We start from the raw sequence: 21,665 nt of genomic DNA, 5'->3' as shown, positions 1-21,665 counted from the left end.
AGAATTCACAGGATTAAGGAAGTAAATCGCCCGACACATAAACGTGATTCCTATGCACATGAGTAGCACATTTTCTGATAGCAAAATGTAGGATGTCTTATTCCCACTTGACACTATATTTCGTAAATTAAGCAAACTGATTGCAAATCCACATAATATAAGGAAAACTCCTAAATATAAATCGACGTTTTTCAGCATCTTTTTTTTAACCGCGTGGTATTGTCACGAATGTGGTTACAGTTATGATGATGAGCCCCCATGATTTCGCACGTTTCCGCACCAGTTAACATATTTTATCGGTTATACAAATGCAAATTATAGGGGCTCGGAAAGTGTACACTTTGCATTATATAAATTTGAACTTTTTTTGGAAGTGAAAACTTATTTTGCCGCGTGTAGCTAGTTTTGCTAGGAGAGAAAAAGGGTTCGCGTCACCGATGACCTCGACATGTTCGTGACGTATTGCGTCAGACTAGCGACGCGTTATATAGTGGCACGGTTATTCTTAGTCGTTAGGTAGTCTTGCCAGACTGGTCGTGATCGTCTTCTAGGTATTGCGTCTCGCTTTACAATCCGTCACCACTTCTCTTCCCTAAAGGGAAGGAACCAAAGGACCAAGTAAAGGCGCAAGAAATGTAACTGACATTTCTTGCGCCTTTAATTGGTCCATCCATCTCATCGGTGATTGACCTCGTGCTCCCAAAGTCGTCATAGTGGAAAACAGTTGTAGGGTAATGCGATTCAATTAGTGTCCCGGACAGATGGTGGAAAATTGGCCCGTATATACGCTTTTGCCATATTTGATTGTAAATACTCGACTATCATAATATATGTGTTCGACGTGTTTGGGCGGGCAATTTATTTGTATTTCCATTCTTTTGAGTTTTCACTTCTGGCGGCAGTCATAATGACTGTGTTTGTTTTGCATTCTCTTGACTCAACTAACTTGATAGTTAAGTCGTCGACTTTTTAAACTTTAATGGCATTAATATTACGGAAAGACCTCAAACCTTAAGATAGTCGCACGGATTGTATTTTAAGGTTTTCTGTTATAGGCACAATGTGTTAAACATTTTGTTTGTTTTTCCTTCCTGAATGCCTTATCTAAACAACCAATTGACTTTATATTTTGCATAGAGTTATCTGAAAAGGCAGAGAGTAATATAGGCTTTTGATCCCAGGAAACAAACGCTGGCAACATCTAGTTTCTGCGTCACAGTCTGCAGATAGATTCGGAAAAGCTGACTAATATGACTTCTATATTGTTGCAGGAATCAGAGACGGGAATATACGTGTCTCTGACATCGTTCCTTGGCTTCGGTCGCAATTACGTCGAACAGTATTTCCAGAAGACTGGCAACGCAGTATTTTTACACATACACAGAGAGAAGAAGCCCGTAAGTTAAATACCTCTATCAAGTTATCGTAACCCACAAAAGTCCACTGCTGGACTAAAGGCCTCTCTCGTCGGAAGGTTATAATAACCATAATAAATAAAATAATAATAAATAAATAAATATACTAAGATAATTCACACATCGCCACCTAGCCCCAAAGTAAGCGTAGCTTGTGGTATGGGTACTAAGATGACTGATGAATAATATACATAAATACTTAGAATTTACGAATAAACACCCAGACACTGAAAAACATTCATGCTCATCACACAAACATTTTCCAGTAGTGGGAATCGAACCCACGGCCTTGGGCTCAGGGTCGCTGCAAACTGCGCCAATCGGCCGTCAAATAATAACTACAGACCTGATGGTAGTAGTCCCACAGAGGATGCTGCTGTCAGCCCTCCGGTATATTCTCTTAGTCGCCTCGTACGACACCCGCGGGAGGAGGAAGGGTGGCGACAGTGGCGTGCACTTCTTACATGCACAAAAGCACTGCATACCCAAATTATCTTTATACCACGTATTTGAGGGGAATTTTTCCATTTTAAGCCATGTACCTGATTTATGCATACCCTGGTCACAAACCCTGTGCACGCCACTGGGTGGCGACCACTATATTCTGATCTGCCGTCACCACGCGGCATACAGTCTACCTCACCCATTACTGAGAAGGGCTTGGGCTGTATTCCACCACCCTGGCCTAGTGCGGATTGGTGGACTTAAAACATCCTTGACAGCTTTTATAAATTTAAAATGCATATAAAAATTTTCGGAACCGACAGAATTTGAACCTGCGACTCTCTGGCAATGACTAGATGACGCTACAGTCGCTGATATAAGACTGATGTGAAAGGCATATACTAATTTCGGCATTGACGGTAGGAGAGCCGTAACTTAATTGGATAAAGCGCTCAGGCCGCGATAACCTCGCAGGTTCAAATCCCGTCGGTTCCGAAAAATTTTATTTGCATTTTAAATTTATAAAATTTATAATTCCTTCAAGTGTAGGTAAAAACACTAATAAAATTCCTTGACAACACTTTAATAATAATAAATTACCTTCACAGTTTAAAGCAAGTGGTATTAAATTGCTTAAATTAAAAACGCACATTATTCTAAAAGTTAGTGACATTAGTGATGCGTGCTGGGACTCGAACTCTGCCTCCACAAAGGAAAACCGAAGCATTACCCACTAGTCTATCACATTAGCATTATTCCGGGAATTCTTCAATAATCGCAGTTACCAAGTGTCCAAGTTTAATATCATGTCTTTTATAATGTTTAATGTCATCTATCATTCATTTGTGTTATAGGTATCCATAAATTGTGTAGTTCTATCTAGTGAGTTTAAGTGACCCTGCCGTACAAATAAGATGAGAAAGAAAATATATATATATGTATTTTTAATATTGCGCACTTGGTAAAATCGCACATTAGAAGCTGAGGCGAATTCACGAACGTCTCCAAGAGCCAAATTCAGGTACGGCAAAGAAAGATCGTGCTATCTGTGGAAGTCTAGCAAACGTATTAATAATTTTAGATACCAGAACCGGAGCAAACCGGCGATGGTCCGGAGAAGAAGATCACGCGGCTCGCAATCGGCGTGGACGGTGGGTTCGACCCCGACATCGGCAAGCCGAAGTTCACTTTCACTGATCACTATAACGTGGTGGTGTTGCCGGGGTTTCACACGTTTCCGTGGCCTAACGAAACGCTACCAGAAGTGGTGAGTACGTACACTTATAGAGGTCTCTTGATACTTATAAAATATATTGATTTAAAGTATGATATATTACGATAATTGAGCTTAATTTTCAAAATATATGATGGATTTCCACAAAGTAACGCCTGCTTCTATTCAAGTGTGATTACAAATTTCCCAATAATTGCAGGTAAAGAAGTCCGTCCAAGGGGTATTAGATGCGGAATCTCCTTTCAAAATAGCTGAAATGGAAGCCTTACAAGGCACTTGGGATGGAGAGAAACGAGAAGTATCAGTGTAAATAACTTTAATTTAGTAATCACACTTTAATAATAATAAATAAATATACTACGACAATACACATATCGCCACCTAGCCCCAAAGTAAGCGTAGCTAGTGTTATGTGTAGATGAATATAATACACATAAATACTTATAATATACAGATAAACACCCAGACACTGAAAAACATTCATATTCATCACACAAACATTTTCCAGCTGTGGGAATCGAACCCTCTCAGACCTCCCTCCCTCGGACTCAGAGAGCAGGGTCGCTGCCCACTGCGCTAATCGGCCGTAATAAAAACTATAAAATTACATACTTGTTATTTATTACGTTGCAGCCACGCGGTAAGCTTGACACAGCTCGACAACGGGGCTAAGATCCCGCCCTCAGGGTGGAAATGCTCCCAGTGTGACCTCACGACTAATCTATGGTTGAACCTGACAGATGGCTCCATCCTCTGCGGGAGACGGTTCTTTGACGGATCCGGAGGAAATGATCACGCTGTAAGTAATAACTACTCACGTACCAATTGCGAAAGTGTGTTTTTTTGTTTGTATTTTCTTCGTGTAGTTTGAAAGCTTTATTGCATACACACATTATATACAAAGTAAACACATATACAGAAGAAACTTACAAAAGAAAATAGAGCGTGCTAAGGCGGTCTTATCACTAAAGCGATCTCTTGCTTCTTGGAATTCTTGATTCCTGACTCGACTCTTGGCATAGAGTTGGTAGGAGTTGAAGGAGAGTAACATAGGCTACTTTTTATCTCAGGAAAACAAAAGGTTCTCACGGATTTTAAACAAGAGGTTCTCACGGGTTTTATAACAAAACAGTAATAAACGCGTACGAATCACATTCTAACTACAAAACTAGGTCTTAAAATATTCTTAACTCCAAAGTTTTTTGGACCCTCGTAGGTACCAAAAGCGCTTTTCTAAGAAGCTTTAGTTTTGAGTTTACGAAAATGATTATCGCCATCATCTCACTATCTACACATTTTTCATGTCGCAACATAAGTGCCCTCTATGTAATTTTAATTTTGTGCAGTAAATAATTTATCTGTATATATACTACAAATGTAATAATAAAGACGTTTAATATATTTAAACGTCTTTATAATTACATTTGTAGTATTGTAACGCGCAAGGGCTCGTGGATTCGGAATAAGAACACCTGACAAGAACACCTGATGATACTTGTTAAACAATCTTCATTGTAATACAAAGTTCCAGAACCCATTTCCGATCTCAGGTCAATCGTAGTCCAGAATGGTAGGTCTCTAGCATCTCTTCTCTCCCGGAACAGACTGACTCAGTCGCGTAGGGCACCTTCAAAGGCCTAGAACCTCCTTTACTCGAAAATTGTAAAGCAAAAGAATGATCTAAAAACGTTTCGACTTATACCTATTCTCGGAATTACTTTGTTGCTCCGTAGATACTTTCAAGTGGCAAGTGTCTTCACGTTACGTCAAGCGATTATGAACTTTACAGTGCTAGTAATAAGGTTCTGTGTACAACATAAGTGTTCTTGTTCAGGTTGAGCACTACCGCAAAACTGGGTACCCGTTGGCCGTGAAGCTTGGCACCATCACCGCCGAGGGCAAGGGAGACGTGTACTCGTACGCCGAAGACGATATGGTGGAGGATCCGTACCTTGCTGAGCATCTCAAGCACTTCGGCATCAACGTACAACAGCTCCAGAAGGTTTGTTACGACAACTTCATAAGCATTAAAAAAAAAATTGTACTACAGTAGTAGCTGAACGAGTCGCGAAGCTAAGTGGCTCCGAAAACCCATGGACAGGGTTTAAAAGGCTTGAATGGTGACCCTGCACCATTTAATGAAGTTCGGCTACCGACGTGATGAACAGACCGCATCAAAATTCAAAATTCATTTATAGTAGTACAAGTTACAAGTAGGCCTAGTATAAGCACTTTTGAAACTTCATGTCTGTCTGTTTGTAGTGACTCTACCACCAGTTTGGAAGGCAGATTGTACCGAGAAGAAGCCGGCAAGAAACTCAGCAGTTGCTCTTTCCCAACATCAATAGTTTACATTTTTCTAGATCTTGGGAGAGATGAAAGCGGAGCCGGATGCTTCCAAGCAACCTTGTCATTAAGAAATTCATCAATTGTATAGTAACCTCGCTGTAATAAATCTGTTTTAACGTATTCTTTAAATGTATGCATTGGTAGGTCCAAAATTACCTTAGGAATCATATAATAAAAGCGCATACTCAATCCCACAAACGACTTCTGTACCTTTCGCAGACAGTATGCAGATGTGAGATGTCACTAATTTATGACCATTTCTTGTAAGTCGACTGTTTATATCCACTTGTTGTTTATAAAATCCTCCCATCCTATAGTCAATTTGGAACGTTCAATTGGGCGACTGTTTTTTTTTTTTTTTTTTTTATTTTTTTTTTTTTTTATTAACGATAGGCCAGCGTTTGACGACAATCATGCCCGTTAGAAAGCAATGATGAGGTCTAGGTTGGAGCACGCTTGCCTAGAAAAAGCCTATTCACTCTAGACTTGAAGGTACTTAAATTATACGTGGCAGGAAACACAGTTACCGGGCGTTCCACATCTTAGCGGCACGTATCAGAAACGTGGATAAAAAACGTTTCGTGCGTGTTGATGGGATATCAACCACATAAGGATGCCACCGCTCTCGGTGTCTCGCTGTTCTGTGGTAAAACGGGGAAGGGGGAACAAGATTGTGAAGTTCCTGAGCACACTCACCGAAGTATATCCGGTAAAAAACCGATAAACAGGCAACATTGCGTCGGTGCTGGAGACTATGTAGTTTCGATTTCGCGTTTCGAATTTCGCGGTTCGCGTTAACGAATTGTCGCCTATAATTCTCCTGGCGCGACGATCCACCGAATCCAAAGCTTCAAGTTGTGTGTATTTTAGAACTCCCTACAAAAGACCTAAAGGATGTCAATCGATGAAATTGATGATTATGACGTCACAGAAGCTTTGGTCATGCGATCGACCGTGCCAATAGGAAGATCTTCCTCCGGGTAGGTATTGTGTTTGGAGATCCGAGGTTTCCCCTCTAGAAGTGTTACAGTAATTTGTTAGATTGGCCCAATTATTAAACTTTAAACAACTTGTGCCAGATAGTTTATTAAATGGATTTTCTATATTTACAAAAGTTTTTATTTTTTTTATTTGATAAATAAAAGATGTTATTTAGTTACGTAGTCATACCCACGGGATAGCCATAGTATGCCTGTTAACAAAGAAGCGGCCGTATCGCATGTTCGGGTTACGTCGGCGCAGCGAATTCAGGAGGCTAGCTTTGAATTGTCATACAATAGCTTTTTTACCACGCTTCCTATGGGAATTAATTATAAGAGCTAGGGAGCTCACACACACACACATCGGTCGAGCATAGTTAATAAGTTTAGTTTTAATATAATAATAATTAATAATGTAATTCTTAGACTAATAAATTTATACTTGTCTTAATATCTTTTTGTTATGCACCCTGCTGAGACCCTAAATATGAGTAAGATATAATTAAATTATATTTGATTCGCAGCTATTTTTCATGACGGTTCGGTGGATATATCTTTATATATATATTTCTTGTGTGCGTGTGTATTTCACTGAACTCCTCCTAAACGGCCGGACAGATTTGAATGAATTTTTCGGTATGCGTTTGGGTTGCACCCTGGATGGTTTAGATTCACAAATCAGCCCGAAAGATGGCGCTGGGGTCCGCTAGTATTTTTAAATTAATGCGAGTGCATTGGTTGAAAAATGTGGTTTGACTACTTGGTGAAGAAAACGTAAAAGATTATTATAATTCCAGACAGAGAAGTCAATGGTGGAACTGGAATTAGAGCTGAACCGGCGTACGGGTGAATGGAATACACTGCAAGAGTCCGGCACTGAGCTGAGGCCGTTGCACGGACCCGCATTGACCGGACTGAACAATCTTGGCAACTCCTGCTATATAAACAGCGTTGTTCAGGTATGTTATTATCAAAAGTCAAAAATATCTTTATTCAAGTAGGCCCATAGGTGGCACTTTTGATGCGTACATAAGAATTACACGGTAGTGAGATGATGGCGATAACCACATTCGTAAACTTAAAACTAAAGCTACGAGGGTTCCAAACGCGTCCCGGTCTAAGAAGAAGCCCACAACAAACTTAGCCGGGTGTTTTTTTTTTTTTTTTTACACTATGTCATTTTAAATTATTAGAAGAGCAACCTGGTTAGAGCAATAATTTACACCCAAGCTTTTTTATCGTTTACGTAGTCCTTTATACTATAATAGGACTTTTCTATAAGCTTCTTAAGAGACATCTCGTTACTTTTAAGGTGTATATTTTCCTTGACCCCATTTCATATTAAATGTAAACACACTTATGAGAATTTTGTACAGTTATTTCTCTAAAATGATACATCCCAGGATAAAATTGTAGTATTTAAAGTTTTGTTATTTAATTCCCCGATAGCTAAGCGAAAAAAAATCCTTGTTTTATAATACTGATGCTTAATACATGTTACATATCAACGTCATTATGGTCATTCGTTTGAAAGATAGTTTATATTCTGACATGTTTGTTTCAATTGTGTAAATATCATATGTGCGTGTTTATGTAAATCTATTTTGGTTGTCTTTACTGTTAACCTAAGGCGAACCTACTTAAGCTAAAGTTGCCTTAAAACGTTATCTTTGTAATAAGGCTGCCAATGGACCGTAAATCCTAAATCTATATATTTTTGTATTTTGTAGCGTTAAAGTTGTTCCAGTTATAAGATTGCTCTGGTTATTGTATCTGTATGCAATTTCAAAAAGATTGCTTTAGCTGTGAAGCTGTGCATAGGCGACAAAGGCTGTAGTTTCGGAAACGTTACCATGGAGGCAAGCTATAAATGTCAATTCTCATCGAGATCAATGCAATATTTGAAAATAGAATATAATAAATTTTATTGCTTAAACTGTGTAAATTTTTATGGTGTTGTAGATGGGAATAGTGGCAAAAGTTTGCCACTTTCTGGCGTAACTATAAATAAAATAAATAAATATACTACGAAAATACACACATCGCCACCTAGCCCAAAGTAAGCGTAGCTTGTGTTTTGGGTACTAAAATGCCTGATGAATATTTTCATATACATAAATACTTATACTATGCAAACACTCAGACACTGAAAAAAATTCATGTTCATCACACAAACATTTTCCAGCTGTGGGAATCGAACCCACGGCCTTGGACTCAGAAAGCCATTTATAATATTAGTATGGAAGTTTTCACAAAGAAAAATTTTAATTATCTCATTTTCTTTCTATTTCAGGTTTTGTTCCGAATGCCAGATTTCGTGCGGCGTTACGTAGAAGGCGCCCCTGAAATATTTTCCACATTCCCCGAAGATCCGGCCAACGATTTTGATGTACAAACGTAAGATCCTTATTTTTTTTTTATTTCGTCATAAGTTAGACCTCGAATGTGATCTCACCTGGTGGCAAGTGATGAAGAAGCCTAAACCTAAAGCTACCAGCCTTAGCCTGTTAGGGGTACGGCAACTATATTATAAATCCATACCCCTAATCGGTTTCTACACGACGTCCTACCGGAACGCTTTTTATCGCTTGTCGGCAAGTATTTGTCGTTAGGGTGGTAACTAGCTACGGTTGAAGCCTCCCACCAGACCAGACCAAGAAAAGATTCCCTAATGGCCCCTCCCGAGGATTGAACCTGTGGCCTTCGCATATAAAGACAGCGCTTACCGCTGCGCCACATCGACAATCCAAACAAAAAGTTAATCCCAATCCGTTGAAGATACAAACCACATTGTTCGTTAAAGTAACAAAAACTTTTTGTTTGTCCAGGGCAAAGCTCGGCGTGGGGTTGGTATCCGGGCGTTACTCGTTCCCGGGCACGGAGGGCGCGCAGCAAGGTGTGTCCGCGCACATGTACCGGCGAGTGGTCGCGCGGGGCCATCCCGAGTTCACCACCAAGCGGCAACAGGACGCGCACGAGTTCTACCTTCATCTACTCACTCTCGTAGAGGTATTTATATTTTTGAGGTACCTTTTATATTTTGAAAATAAACGTATAGCATAACACAATACACAATGTTATTTTGTTTTAAATTTTTAATACTTAGCCCAGTGGGTAGGACTTCTCCTAGGAGTTATGTGCGTTTTAAGCAATTAAAATATCACTAGCTTCAACGGTGAAGGAAAACATCTTTAGGAAACCTGCATACCTAAGAGTTCTCCATAATGTTTTCAAAGATGTGTGAAGTCCACCAACCCGCACTGAGCCAGCATGGTGGACTACGGCCTTAACCACTTCTCATTGTGGGAGGAGACCCGTGCCCTGTAGTGCCCAGAAATGGGTTGATATGATGATGAATATCACCATCATGGTTATATTTGTATCACTAGGAACAGATCTCTAAGGCACTTTATTGATTTATCTTTTTCTTATTTATTTATCGGTACGATGTATCCAAATATTTTAAAATTTAATTGAAAAAGCAATAGTATTTCAAAACGGAGGTTTTTTTGGCATATACATGTTTCTTTTTCAATCTTAGTTTATTTACAATCGCAATTTATTTTAGACACATTTGGTTTATTACAATCCTAATTTACTAATTAACAAATAATAAATATACTACGACAATAGCCCTAAAGTAAGCGTTGCTTGTGTTACGGGTACTTAGATAACTGGTGAATTTTTTTTAAGAATATAATAAAATACTTATTATATACAGATAAACACCTAGACACTGAAAAACATTCATCTCCATAACACAAACACTTCCAGATGTGGGAATCGAACCCACGGGCTTGGACGAAGAAAGCAGGATCGCTGTCCCCTGCGCCAAGCGGCTGTTAAAATTTATTTAACAATTTTTGCTATTTTACAATCCTTCGTTTTCTACAATCATATTGTTTCTACAGTCCTATATAGTTTATTTACCACCCCAGTTTTTCTACACTACCGGTTTATTACCCTATTGTTTTTAACCCCCTGATCCCTGTTCGAGTTCCAAGCTTGATCCTTGTAGGGAAAATTACCGGGTACAGAGCACTTGGGAGACCAAGGAAGAAGTGGTTCAACGATACAAGAGAGTGGAACGGACATACCTATTCGGTATTGAAGAGGATAGCATATCATCGTTCGATTTTCCACCGGCTGACCTCCGAACTTCAACATGAAGATGGCACCTAATGATGATGAGATTATATTCGAATCCTAGTTTTTCCACTTGCTACCTATCCTGTTATTTATAAGCCTATTTTTTTTTCTTTTACAAACTTGTATTTTTTTCCCAGCGCCACAGCCGTCACAGATCCAACCCGGCGGACTGCCTCAAGTTCGCGGTGGAGGACCGCATCCAGTGCACCGAGTCGCTGGGGGTGAGGTACACTCACCGCGCAGAGCACCATCTGCCGTTTCCCGTGCCGGTGGCAGCAGCGACCAACGCGACGCAAGTGCGGGAGTACGAGGCGAGACGCGCGCAAGCTGAGGCCAGCGGACAGAGACTGTGAGTCACTTCACCTCACTCACTTACTAACGCACTCACTCACTTATTCTCCCTCCCTCTCACTTATTCTCTCCCCCCTCTCACTTATTCTCTCCCCCCTCTCACTTATTCTCCCCCCCCCTCTCTCTAACGCCCCCCTCTCTCTATCTCCCTCCCTCCCCCCCCATCTCTAAATCACTAACTACTACACAGTTACTGTGAGTTGACGACGACGGACGTGCGCACGTTTTTAATTCACCCTTATACGAATTTGCTATCTTCGTGATTCATTAAAAAAAGAAAGTTAAAAAAACTTTCTTTAAATCTTTATAACCCAAGAAAATATAAGTTAAAAATGAAAAAAAACCCCCGACTTTCAAGCCCTTTTATTTGGTACGAGTTGTGAGAAATAAAAGTAATTCGCCATCTTGTGGTATGGTATATTCTACTAGTGAAGGCGTTTCATTTAACTCCCATAGTGAGGGAGTTGTGAGAAAATAAATTTTGTGGTGGCGGCCATTTTGGACCGATTTTCATCAACACTCCCGACTAGTTCTCCATTAGTAACTTGTGTTATGGGTACTAAGATGACCGACGAATATATTAATGAATAATATACATAAAGACTTATAATATACACCCACTGAAAAAACATTAATGTTCATCACAACATTTTCCAGTTGTGGGAATCGAACCCGCGGAGTTGGACTGAGTAAGTCCGTGAGAAACTCACTGCGCCAGTGGGCCTTCAAATTAGTTTTTCGGATATCCGATAGTTTTGGCTACGGTTACGTTGTTCCATACAATAATAATTGTATTCAAGTTGTTCACCAGAGACTCGTCACAAACCGTCCGGCCCCACATCCCGTTCCAGGCGTGCCTGGACAGCTTCATGAAGGAAGAACTCGTGGAGCAGTTCTTCAGCTCCGCGTTAAACAAGAAAGTTACTGCGCGCAAGTGAGTCTATATTTTTTACCAAATAACTAAGCGATTCGAGTCAATTTTAATAATTATACTATAAATAAAATAAAATAAAAAGCCTTTATACTACTACCAATTATTACATTTTTCTTTTATAACAATTTACTTATCATTATTACAAAATTGAATGTATTTGATAAGTATTATATCAAGTTAATTTTGTTATGTCTTTTAATGTCTAATTCTTAGGTCTAATTTAAGGTTGGCCTCGCCCAAGTTTATCCAAAGATCCCGATCTGTGCCAATATTCTGCGTAAAAACATCGGTACACCTTTTCTTTTGACGACCTTTTTGCCTTTTCTTGTCTCTAGGTATCCATTCAGTTAGTCGTTGATTTAACGTTAGCAGTAAGCTTACTGTTTCAGAATATTTTATGGAGGATTCATATTATGAGTGCAGAAAAAATCTAATTCAAACTGTTGATAATTAGGCATTAAAATACGAATGTGGGTTTGTCATGTTCTATGAACCCAAATTCGATAATATAATAACATAAGTGTATAAAGTTTGTTAAACTTAAAAAAAAGGAAACCTCAATTCGCTTGTATTCTGTTGAAAGGTTAGCAATCATAGGGTCGTGATCATAATAAAATTCTCTGTCTTTCCTTTGCCAGAATAACACGTTTGGCCACCTTCCCGGACTATTTGTTGATTCAACTGAAGAAGTTCACGATCAAAGAAGACTGGACGCCAGCGAAGCTAGACGTGGCAGTTGAAATGCCGTGGGAGGTAAGTTCTAAGACCCATATCGTTATCATCATCATATTAACCCATTAGGCCGCACTCACTTTGAATACGTTTTCGTACGAATTCCATTCGTGCAGAAACTTTCGAACACGCACGAACATTCCCGACCTTCTGAGTACTATGAAAGGGCTCACACTGCGCGCGAGTTAGTCGTACTTATACGTGCGTGCAAGTCCGACGTCCGAAGTCAATCCGAACTTGTTGGGATTTTATTACACGTTCGTGCGTTCATCATCAATAATGGATGTAGTAAAATTAATTAACTTGGTTCACGGGCATAAATCTTTGTGGGATCAAAGCGATTCCACTTATCACTTGTCATCATTATACAAATCTTCCATAATGTGATGAAATTCACCGAATTTATCTCTTTTTAAAAATATTTCGCGCACCCATTCGGTTCTAGGATAATGACGCCGGCGTCACAATCTACGGTTTAGAAGATGATAATCCAAAAGATAAAGATTATTCATCGCAGCAAAGATGACTTCCCGTAAGCGCTAACACCGATACTCTGTATATTTGACGGAGAAAAACGTATTCAGTGTGCGCACTCAATTCGTACGAACAGTGTTCATACGTTTACGTACGATATAATTCGGATCCAAATTGAGCGCTGCTTTACCTTCCAACTACAGGGCACGGGTCTTCTCCCAGAGTGAGAAGGTTATATAGGTCATAATCCATCACGCTGGCCAAGTGCAGATTGGTGGACTTAACACGCCTTTCAGAACGTTCCGGACAACTGTCAAACACGTAGATTTTCTCACGATGTACTTCACTGTTAAAGCATGTCATACACATAACGACAAGACTTCTTAGAAACAGACCGCTTCGCTCTCATCTCACTCAAGATGGTAAAATTCTAAAGATTGTGAACTGTTAAAATTATGTTGAAAAAGAGCAATCTGCTGAGTTCGAACCGGTGGTAGAGTCACTAGAAACAGAACCACCACAAATGAGTTTTCTACATTTTGCAGATGTCACTAAGTTATGTCCATTTCAAGTGGGTCCGTCAAAATAATATATATTATTTTTTAAGTGATATTTGTTTCAAGTTTAATTTTATTTTTACTTTTTGTTTAATTTAATTCCAAATTGTGTACACATACTTTGTGTTTTAGCTTAGAACAAAACTTACTTATATTAAGATCAACTTTTAGTTATTACCTGTCTTGTGTAACTAATAACAAGTAATCCAACAACGTTACAAATTATTTTGGTTAAGTGTTTATCTTATTACTAATAAAAGGGCAAAACTAGATTACAAATCTAAACTGTGACAATAAACAATCGTTGCTAGCACAACATATACAAAACAATCAGTGACGATATTCACAACAGCATGAATGAATGTGAGTGGGTGTGAGTCCGCTTAAATGTGTGCGTGTGTGTTAATATTCATTTATGTAGAAGTGCAATCTTAAATGAATGATTTCACATCATTTATTATATCTCGTGATGCAGTTTAGTTATATAAATTACGTACATTCATGTAGGTTTCATAATCCTTTCATATTACGTTTCATAATTTCCTATAATATTGTTATTAATCTTTTTATTTTCACTCTAATTCCAGGTCGACTTAGGTTGCCTTAGAGGTCGCGGCCGGCAGCCCGATGAGACTTTGCTGCCAGAAGCGACGCCAGAAACTCCAGCGCCGGTCTATAACGAAGAGCTACTATCACAACTTGTGAGTCTGTAGCTTTCTATTCACTGGTATACCATCATTTTCCTAGAGGAAGACTCGTTAAATAGTGACAGACTATAGAAGAGAGAGATTGTTTTTTTTTTTTATAGTAATAATCCACGGTCCGAACAGATGTCCTATCTGATTGTAAGTGGAAAGCCGTCTTCGATAAACAGAGCAACCCTTATGAAAATAAATAAATAATAAATAAATATACTACGACAATACACAATTGTCATCCAGCCTCAAAGTAAGCGTAGCTTGTGTTATGGGTACTAAGATGACTGATGAATAATATACATAAATTTTTATGAATAATATACATAAATACTTATAAAGCACAAATAAACACCCAGAAACTGAAAAACATGTTGATCACACAAACATTTTCCAGTTGTGGTAATCGTACCGTAACGCTAAAATCGCTTAGCGGCTTATCTTCCCACCAGACCAGACCATAGAAAATGTAGAAATTTTGAATTCCCTAATGGCCTCCACCCGGGGACGAATCCGGGACCTTTCACTTAAAACCACAGCGCTCGAATGTCCTAAAATGTAAATAATTTTCTCTCCACAGTTATCTATGGGTTTCCCTGTGGAAGCGTGTAAGAAGTCGCTGTACTTCACAAACAACTCCGGCATTGAGGCAGCATCCAACTGGCTCATGGAGCATATGACGGACTGGGACTTCGCCAACAAGTTCGAACCCCCGGGCTCGCAGCCATCGGGTAATAATATTTCTAACCCCTCGCGCACAGTGTGTCTGCAATGGCGTGCACTTCATACATGCACAAAAGCACTGCATTTTCATGTTACTGTCAACAGAGGAGTATTTTGACATTTTATGCCATTTTACTTGTTTATATACCCAGCAGGGCTAGCACGAGCAGGAGATAAAAATTATATCCCCCGATTAAATCCCCTGACAAGGGATTTAATTAACGTGTCCACCAGCTAAAGTACGGAAATATAGTATTGGAGAAGTTTACCCCCGTTTATTATTACACATAAATTATTTGGATATTATTGGAGTTTACTCCTTAAGAATCGATTTTCATATATGAGGCGCCCGGTATTAGAAAAATGTGAGGAGTAAAATCTACTGATGAATGACCTCGTTACGTTTTCGCTTTGCGACGTTGCATGCCCGGCAACTGTGATGCGCAAACATGCAACGTCGCTTTCGTTTAATTAACTTATTTTTCCTATTTAAGTTTTATTTTATTTCATTTTTCTTTAATTTTTTTTTTTTTTTTTTTTTTTTTTTTTTTTTTTTTTTTTTTTTTTTTTTTTTCAAGTAGGCCTACTTTATAAGCACTTTTGAAACGTCAAGTATGCATGTTTGTGTGACTCTACCACCGGTTCGGAAAGCAGATTCTACCGAGAAGAGCCGGCAAGAAACTCAGTAGTTGCTCTTTTCCAACATCAACATTTACAATCATTTTGCTATCTTGCGGGAGATGAGAGCGAGGCTGGCTGCTTCCATTCTACCTTGTCATTGAGGAATTCATCAAATGTATAGTAACCTCGCTGTACTAGATGCGTTTTTACACATTTTTTAAATGTATGCATTGGTAGGTCAAGAATTTCCTTAGGAATCATGTTGTAAAAGCGTATACTCAACCCCACAAAGGAGTTCTGCACCTTTCGCAGACGATATGCAGGTATCACTAATTTATGACCGTTTCTGGTAAGTCGATTGTTAATTTCAGCTTTTGATTTATAAAGAGTAATATTTTGCCTCACAAAGACTATATTATTATAAATGTATTGCGAAGCTACTGTAAGAATACCTATTTGTTTAAATTTTTCACGAAGCGATTCGCGTGATCCAAGTTTATATATTGATCGTACGGCTCTTTTCTGTAGTATAAATATACTTTCAATATCTGCAGCTTTTCCCCACAGCAAGATCCCATAGGACATAATACTGTGAAAGTATGCGAAATAAACAAGCCTAGCTGTTTCAACATCGGTAAGCTGTCTAATTTTCCAGATTGCATATGCAGCTGAGCTGAGTTTACTCGCTAGGCTTTCTATATGGGTACCCCACTGTAGCTTACAATCTAAGGTCACTCCTAGAAAAACAGTGGAGTTTTCTATTTCAATTTCAATTGGAAAACCAACAGTTGTAGATACTAACTAGTTAATAGATTGATTGACTTAAAACTAATAACAGGTTTCCACAGATAAGTCTTATATAAACAAGGGTACCTGATAGAACCCAGCAAAAACGCAGCAAACTAAAACAAAGTGTTAAGTTTACCTAGCATGCAACAGTTTATCTACTAAGTTGCGACGTACACTATTCATCTTTCCATAAAATAAGTCAATTTCGGGGTCATTGTAAACAGAATTAAGAAGGCGAGAGAAACGGATTATAAAGTAATTAAATCTATTCTTAGTTTTAGTTAAGGGTACGTGCAGAATCTTTTTATGCCTAGGTAATCGCGAGGGTACAAATAAATCTAACTTAGTAAGTAATTCCGGACTATCTATTGACCCTCTAACAATGTTAAGTAAGAGACAAACGTCGGCAATGTTTCTACGTGTATGAAGGGGTACAAGGTGTAAATCCGAACATGATATTTCGTAGGAAGTTTTAGGAAGGTGAAATTTGTGCTTAAGGAATCTAATAAATTTCTTTTGAATACTTTCTAATTTATTGATATAAATGTGATACGCAGGATTCCATATTTGGCAAGCATACTCTAGTTGACTACGGACCAGTGAACAGTAGAGGATTTTGATGGTTTTCATTTTTTTGAATGGTTTACTAACACGTATAATAAAACCTAAAGCTTTAAATGCTTTGGTCACAACAGCATCTATATGATAATCAAAAATTAGTTTAGTGTCGAGGAGTACCCCGAGATCTCTTATAATATCAGTTCTGTTAAGGTTTTGATGTTTTAAAATGTAGTCATAGAGAAAAGGTTCCCTTTTCCTAGTAAGTTACCAAGGAAACCGTATATTATCTAGGTAAAGAAACAAACACATAAATGTATGGGACAGAGTGAGATAGAAAACATTATACTTCTTTTTTTTCCTATTCTAGTTTCCACTTGGTCGCCAGTGCTCTAAGAGTTGATAAAGCTGTGGGAGAAGATACATTTATATCCTTTCCCCAGGGGTTTAATTGTGCACTGACCATGCTAGCCATGCTGGTCCAAATTTCTGTGCACGCCACTGCGTGTCTGTATGTCTGTGTTTTGATTTTTGTTTCAAAGGTGAATTTGTCAGGAGCATTCTTAGTATTTGTTGTTGTTGTTTTGATGGCCTGAATGAACTTTTATACATACAATACTATTTATTGCATGCCGTGTTTACCTATAAGTAGCTGTACATTTTGTCTTCATACTGTATAAGCTAGTTTAAATATTTTTTTTTTAAATTTAAAGCAAATAAAGAAAAAAAAATTGATGAAAATCGGTCCAAGATGGCCGCCATCACAAATGGCGAATTGCATAAATTTTTCATAACTCCCTCAATATGGGTATCAAATGAAAGGGCTTGACTAGTAGAATAATATACACTTTGTTAAAGTCTGGGTTTTTTTAATCTGTCTTATTTGTTCTGTGATTAATACAATGTTTTTTTAATATTCGTTTGGTACTAGCTGTCGCCCGCGTTCTTCGTCGGTGTTTTTTTTTTTTTTTTAAATACTAATAACCACAAAGTAAATAATATTTCTTCTCTTCTCTTCTTACACATTTTTAAGTTGAGATGACAAAAACGATCCAGTTTATATACTTTATTATTTTACGTTGTAGGAAGCCTGTCTTGATACACGAACACATTTAACAATTGTTTTATAATATTGTACACTGCACTTAAAAGCTTACTCAGCATGCATAATATAAAAAAAAACAAATTTGAAGCTAAAGATTATTCAGTCTGTTCTGATTGCCTGGGATAAAAAGTAGCCGGTGTTACTCGCCATCATTTCAACTGAAAAAGTTAAAAATGAATATTATGGCGTAAATAAAGAGCAAATCAAGAAACGTAATTTAAAATTTCACAATTTTTTTCCTAGATAATGTTATAGCTAACTCTCTGTTTTTATGCGGTAAGGCGGGAAACACTAATTACAATTTAGTTACAAAAAATCCGACTGCCCCACTTCGTAAGTATATTATAATAATGGTTAGTAAAGGTGTATAGAAAATGCAATACACTCGGTCTATTAAGTTGCGTGTTTCAGTAAACTGTACACGGAACTATCAAGAATAATATCATACTTTATCGTTTGGGGCGCAGAATTATCGACGTTTTCTGCGTCATATTTCATGTCACGCACTCCACGGTGTCAATAAATTGAAAATGTCAAAAATCAAATTTTTGGTAATTCTGTATCGACGTAATAACATACCTGCCTCATTTAGTATAAATAAAATTCATCATTGTTTTAGGTGCTACAGCGAATATACCCGTGGACGAAACCAGCGTAGAACAGATCACATCGATGGGATTCACGAGCGGTCAAGCCGTGAGGGCGCTGCGGTCGACAGAGGGCGACGTTGGCAGAGCGTTGGACTGGATCTTCAGCCACGCGGACCAATTGGATGCGGAGGATTTGCCCGTCGCACCCGTCCAGGATAGGACGCTGGGATGCAGAGACGGACCAGAAAGTAAGTATTTTGATATTATTACCGGGTGACCTTGACCGAAACCAGCCAAGCAGCTTGTTAACATGAGCAAGAGCCATTTTTCTCCCCGGGGAAAAGACAACACTTTATCACTTTATCAATTATTAAACCAAGCTACGAATCATACAACATCTACAAGGCGAGCTTTTAATTATGGTGACTACAGTGTCATTAACGACTACTTGCTTTCATCTGAAATACCAGAAAATGCTTCAATAGAAGACACATGGAAAGTGTTCAAGGATAATATAAATTCAACTATTGACAAATTTATACCAAAAATAAAGAACCGTAAAAACTGCTTAAAAAATAAGCCATGGATTACTAAGGAGATATGTAAATTAACTGACATAAAGAAGAAGCTTTGGAACGTTTATTTACTAGATCAAGATAAAGACTCTTATAAAGAATATCGAACAACAAATAATAAAATAGTAAAAATAACAAGGCAGAGTAGGATTAATTTTGAATCGAAAATAGTTGAAAGTGGTCATAAAGGATTTTATGCATATGTTAGAAAACAAATATCAACAAGAGTGGACGTACCACCAGCCCTTATGAATCCGCAAACAAATATAATTGTAACAAGATCAGTAGAAGTAGCCGAAATTTTTGCCAGTCAATTTGAACATGCTTACGTTTGTGAGCCTCCTGGGATTTTACCAGAAGTGCATATTCCAAGAGTACAGGCATCGTTAGAAGACATTGCGTTTACGCCGGTAAATGTACGAAAGGCTATTAAAACTTTTGATGAGTCAACAGCAAGTGGCCCGGATAATATTCCTGCTATTCTGCTCCAAAAGTGTAGCGCTATTGTTGATCACATAACTTTACTAATGAATTTGTCATTTGCAACGGGTAAGCTACCAAAGGATTGGAAAATTGCAACTGTTACACCTATTTTCAAAAAAGGAAACAAGTTAAACGCTGAAAATTATAGATCGATCGGCTTGACAAGTATCTTGTGCAAGGCTACTGAAAAAATCATAGCTGGCAGTATAAGAGAATTTATAATTAAACAAAATATTATAATTCCAGAGCAACATGGCTTTACACCTAAAAGATCTACCGTTACTAATCTTCTGAGCTGTCTTTGTAAATGGATATTAAACTGGGACAATCACCAGCCAACTGATATTATTTATCTCGATTACGAGAAAGCTTTTGACAGGGTGCCAATAAGTCGACTAGTACTTAAATTAGAACACCTCGGCATACGTGGTAAACTCCTTATCTGGATAAAAGACTTCCTAAACGAAAGAAAATTCCGCGTGAGGATTGGCAATGAATTTTCAAGTATTCGCCCAGTACGCAGCGGCGTGCCTCAAGGTTCTGTACTAGGGCCGATATTATTCACCCTGTACTTAACCGATCTGCAAAATGTTTTACATCTTCCTTTTTCCCTGTTCGCTGATGACACAAAATTCTTCGGGAACCCTATGCATCAGCATAAAATGATTCAACAAGATTTGAATGCTATTTTAAAGTGGACGAAGGAATGGCTACTATCGCTAAATGTCAATAAGTGCACTGTTTTACATCTTGGTAGGAAGAACCCACGGCTGCCATATTATCTAGGTAATAAGCAATTGAAAGTGGTGGATACACAAAAAGACCTAGGCGTGATCATAAGCAGTGATCTAAAATGGGAAGCGCACATTGTGGCTATTGTCAGTAAGGTCAACTCTATCCTTTACACAATTAGGAAAGCATTTTTTAATATAAATAAGAAAACCTTCATACAGATATATAAGACATATGTAAGACCTTTATTGGAGTATGCTTTCCAGGTCTGGAGTCCCTATTTTGTTAAGGATATAGAAATGCTTGAAAAGGTTCAGAGACGAGCCACTAAACTGCCAAGAGAATTGAGAAATCTTTCATATGAGCAAATGCTTGCAAACCTGGGACTCAGCACCCTTAAAAGTAGGCGAGAAAGAGGTGATCTCATTGAAACTTATAAAATATTAAGTAAGTATTACAACATACCGAATTTTGAGGAAATATTTTCAAAAAAGAGTAACCCCAGATTAAGGAGCTATGGTCTCAAACTTGAATATCAGCAGGCATCGTCTAATCCTTCCAAGCACTTTATCAGCAATAGAGTTATACAAATGTGGAATGCCTTGCCTGAAGATGTAGTGACTGCAGAATCACTGAATCAGTTTAAGAATAGACTGGATAAACATCAAAAAGACAAAGAGCGCAAGAAATGATATAGACGCATCAGCGAAAGCTGCTTAGTCTATTATATAATAATAATAATAATAATAATCTCCATATAATATGAAAATTAAGCTTAATTGGCTATAGTCCGCGAAAAGCAGGATAAGCTGTATTTTGCAATTTATAATTTCTTCAATCCTTATACTCCACACTTCATAAATTCAAACATGCCTGTTTTTTACAATGATTTGAAACAACTTTACAAGGATTTTAAAGTCAACATCTCCGGTTTAGGAGCGAAACGTGCGTGCGAAGGTGCAATGCCGAGGATATCTGTTTGGTGTGGAGTATAAGGATTGAAGAAATTATAAATTGCACCATACAGATTCTCCTGCTTTTCGCGGACTATAGAAAATTAAGCTTAATTTTCATTACATCATGGATTTCCGCAAAGTAACGGCTGCTTCTATCCAATAGTTTTTGGATGACAAATTTTGACTCAGATATAAAAAAAAGAAATTCTAATTATAAAA

At 38.1% G+C, this 21,665-nt stretch overlaps 1 protein-coding gene across 1 annotated transcript in view; it reads left to right on the top strand.

Annotated features, from left to right (window-relative positions):
* LOC120628606 (ubiquitin carboxyl-terminal hydrolase 5) overlaps positions 1 to 21,665 on the top strand; it is a 28,363-nt gene that overhangs the window by 2,879 nt on the left and 3,819 nt on the right. The window contains exons 2-15 of the mRNA XM_039897066.1: positions 1,272 to 1,397; positions 2,941 to 3,126; positions 3,293 to 3,399; positions 3,727 to 3,892; positions 4,928 to 5,095; positions 7,220 to 7,381; positions 8,716 to 8,819; positions 9,251 to 9,431; positions 10,709 to 10,920; positions 11,734 to 11,856; positions 12,495 to 12,609; positions 14,207 to 14,320; positions 14,895 to 15,045; positions 18,730 to 18,948. Of these exons, the coding sequence (XP_039753000.1) occupies positions 1,272 to 1,397; positions 2,941 to 3,126; positions 3,293 to 3,399; positions 3,727 to 3,892; positions 4,928 to 5,095; positions 7,220 to 7,381; positions 8,716 to 8,819; positions 9,251 to 9,431; positions 10,709 to 10,920; positions 11,734 to 11,856; positions 12,495 to 12,609; positions 14,207 to 14,320; positions 14,895 to 15,045; positions 18,730 to 18,948 (2,134 nt within the window). The remainder of the gene's footprint in view (positions 1 to 1,271; positions 1,398 to 2,940; positions 3,127 to 3,292; positions 3,400 to 3,726; positions 3,893 to 4,927; positions 5,096 to 7,219; positions 7,382 to 8,715; positions 8,820 to 9,250; positions 9,432 to 10,708; positions 10,921 to 11,733; positions 11,857 to 12,494; positions 12,610 to 14,206; positions 14,321 to 14,894; positions 15,046 to 18,729; positions 18,949 to 21,665) is intronic.

The sequence above is a fragment of the Pararge aegeria genome, chromosome 13, assembly GCF_905163445.1.
Source record: "Pararge aegeria chromosome 13, ilParAegt1.1, whole genome shotgun sequence".
NCBI lineage: Eukaryota > Metazoa > Arthropoda > Insecta > Lepidoptera > Nymphalidae > Pararge > Pararge aegeria.
The sequence above is the reverse complement of the archived record's forward strand: the minus strand, read 5'-3'. Positions and strand labels throughout refer to the sequence as shown.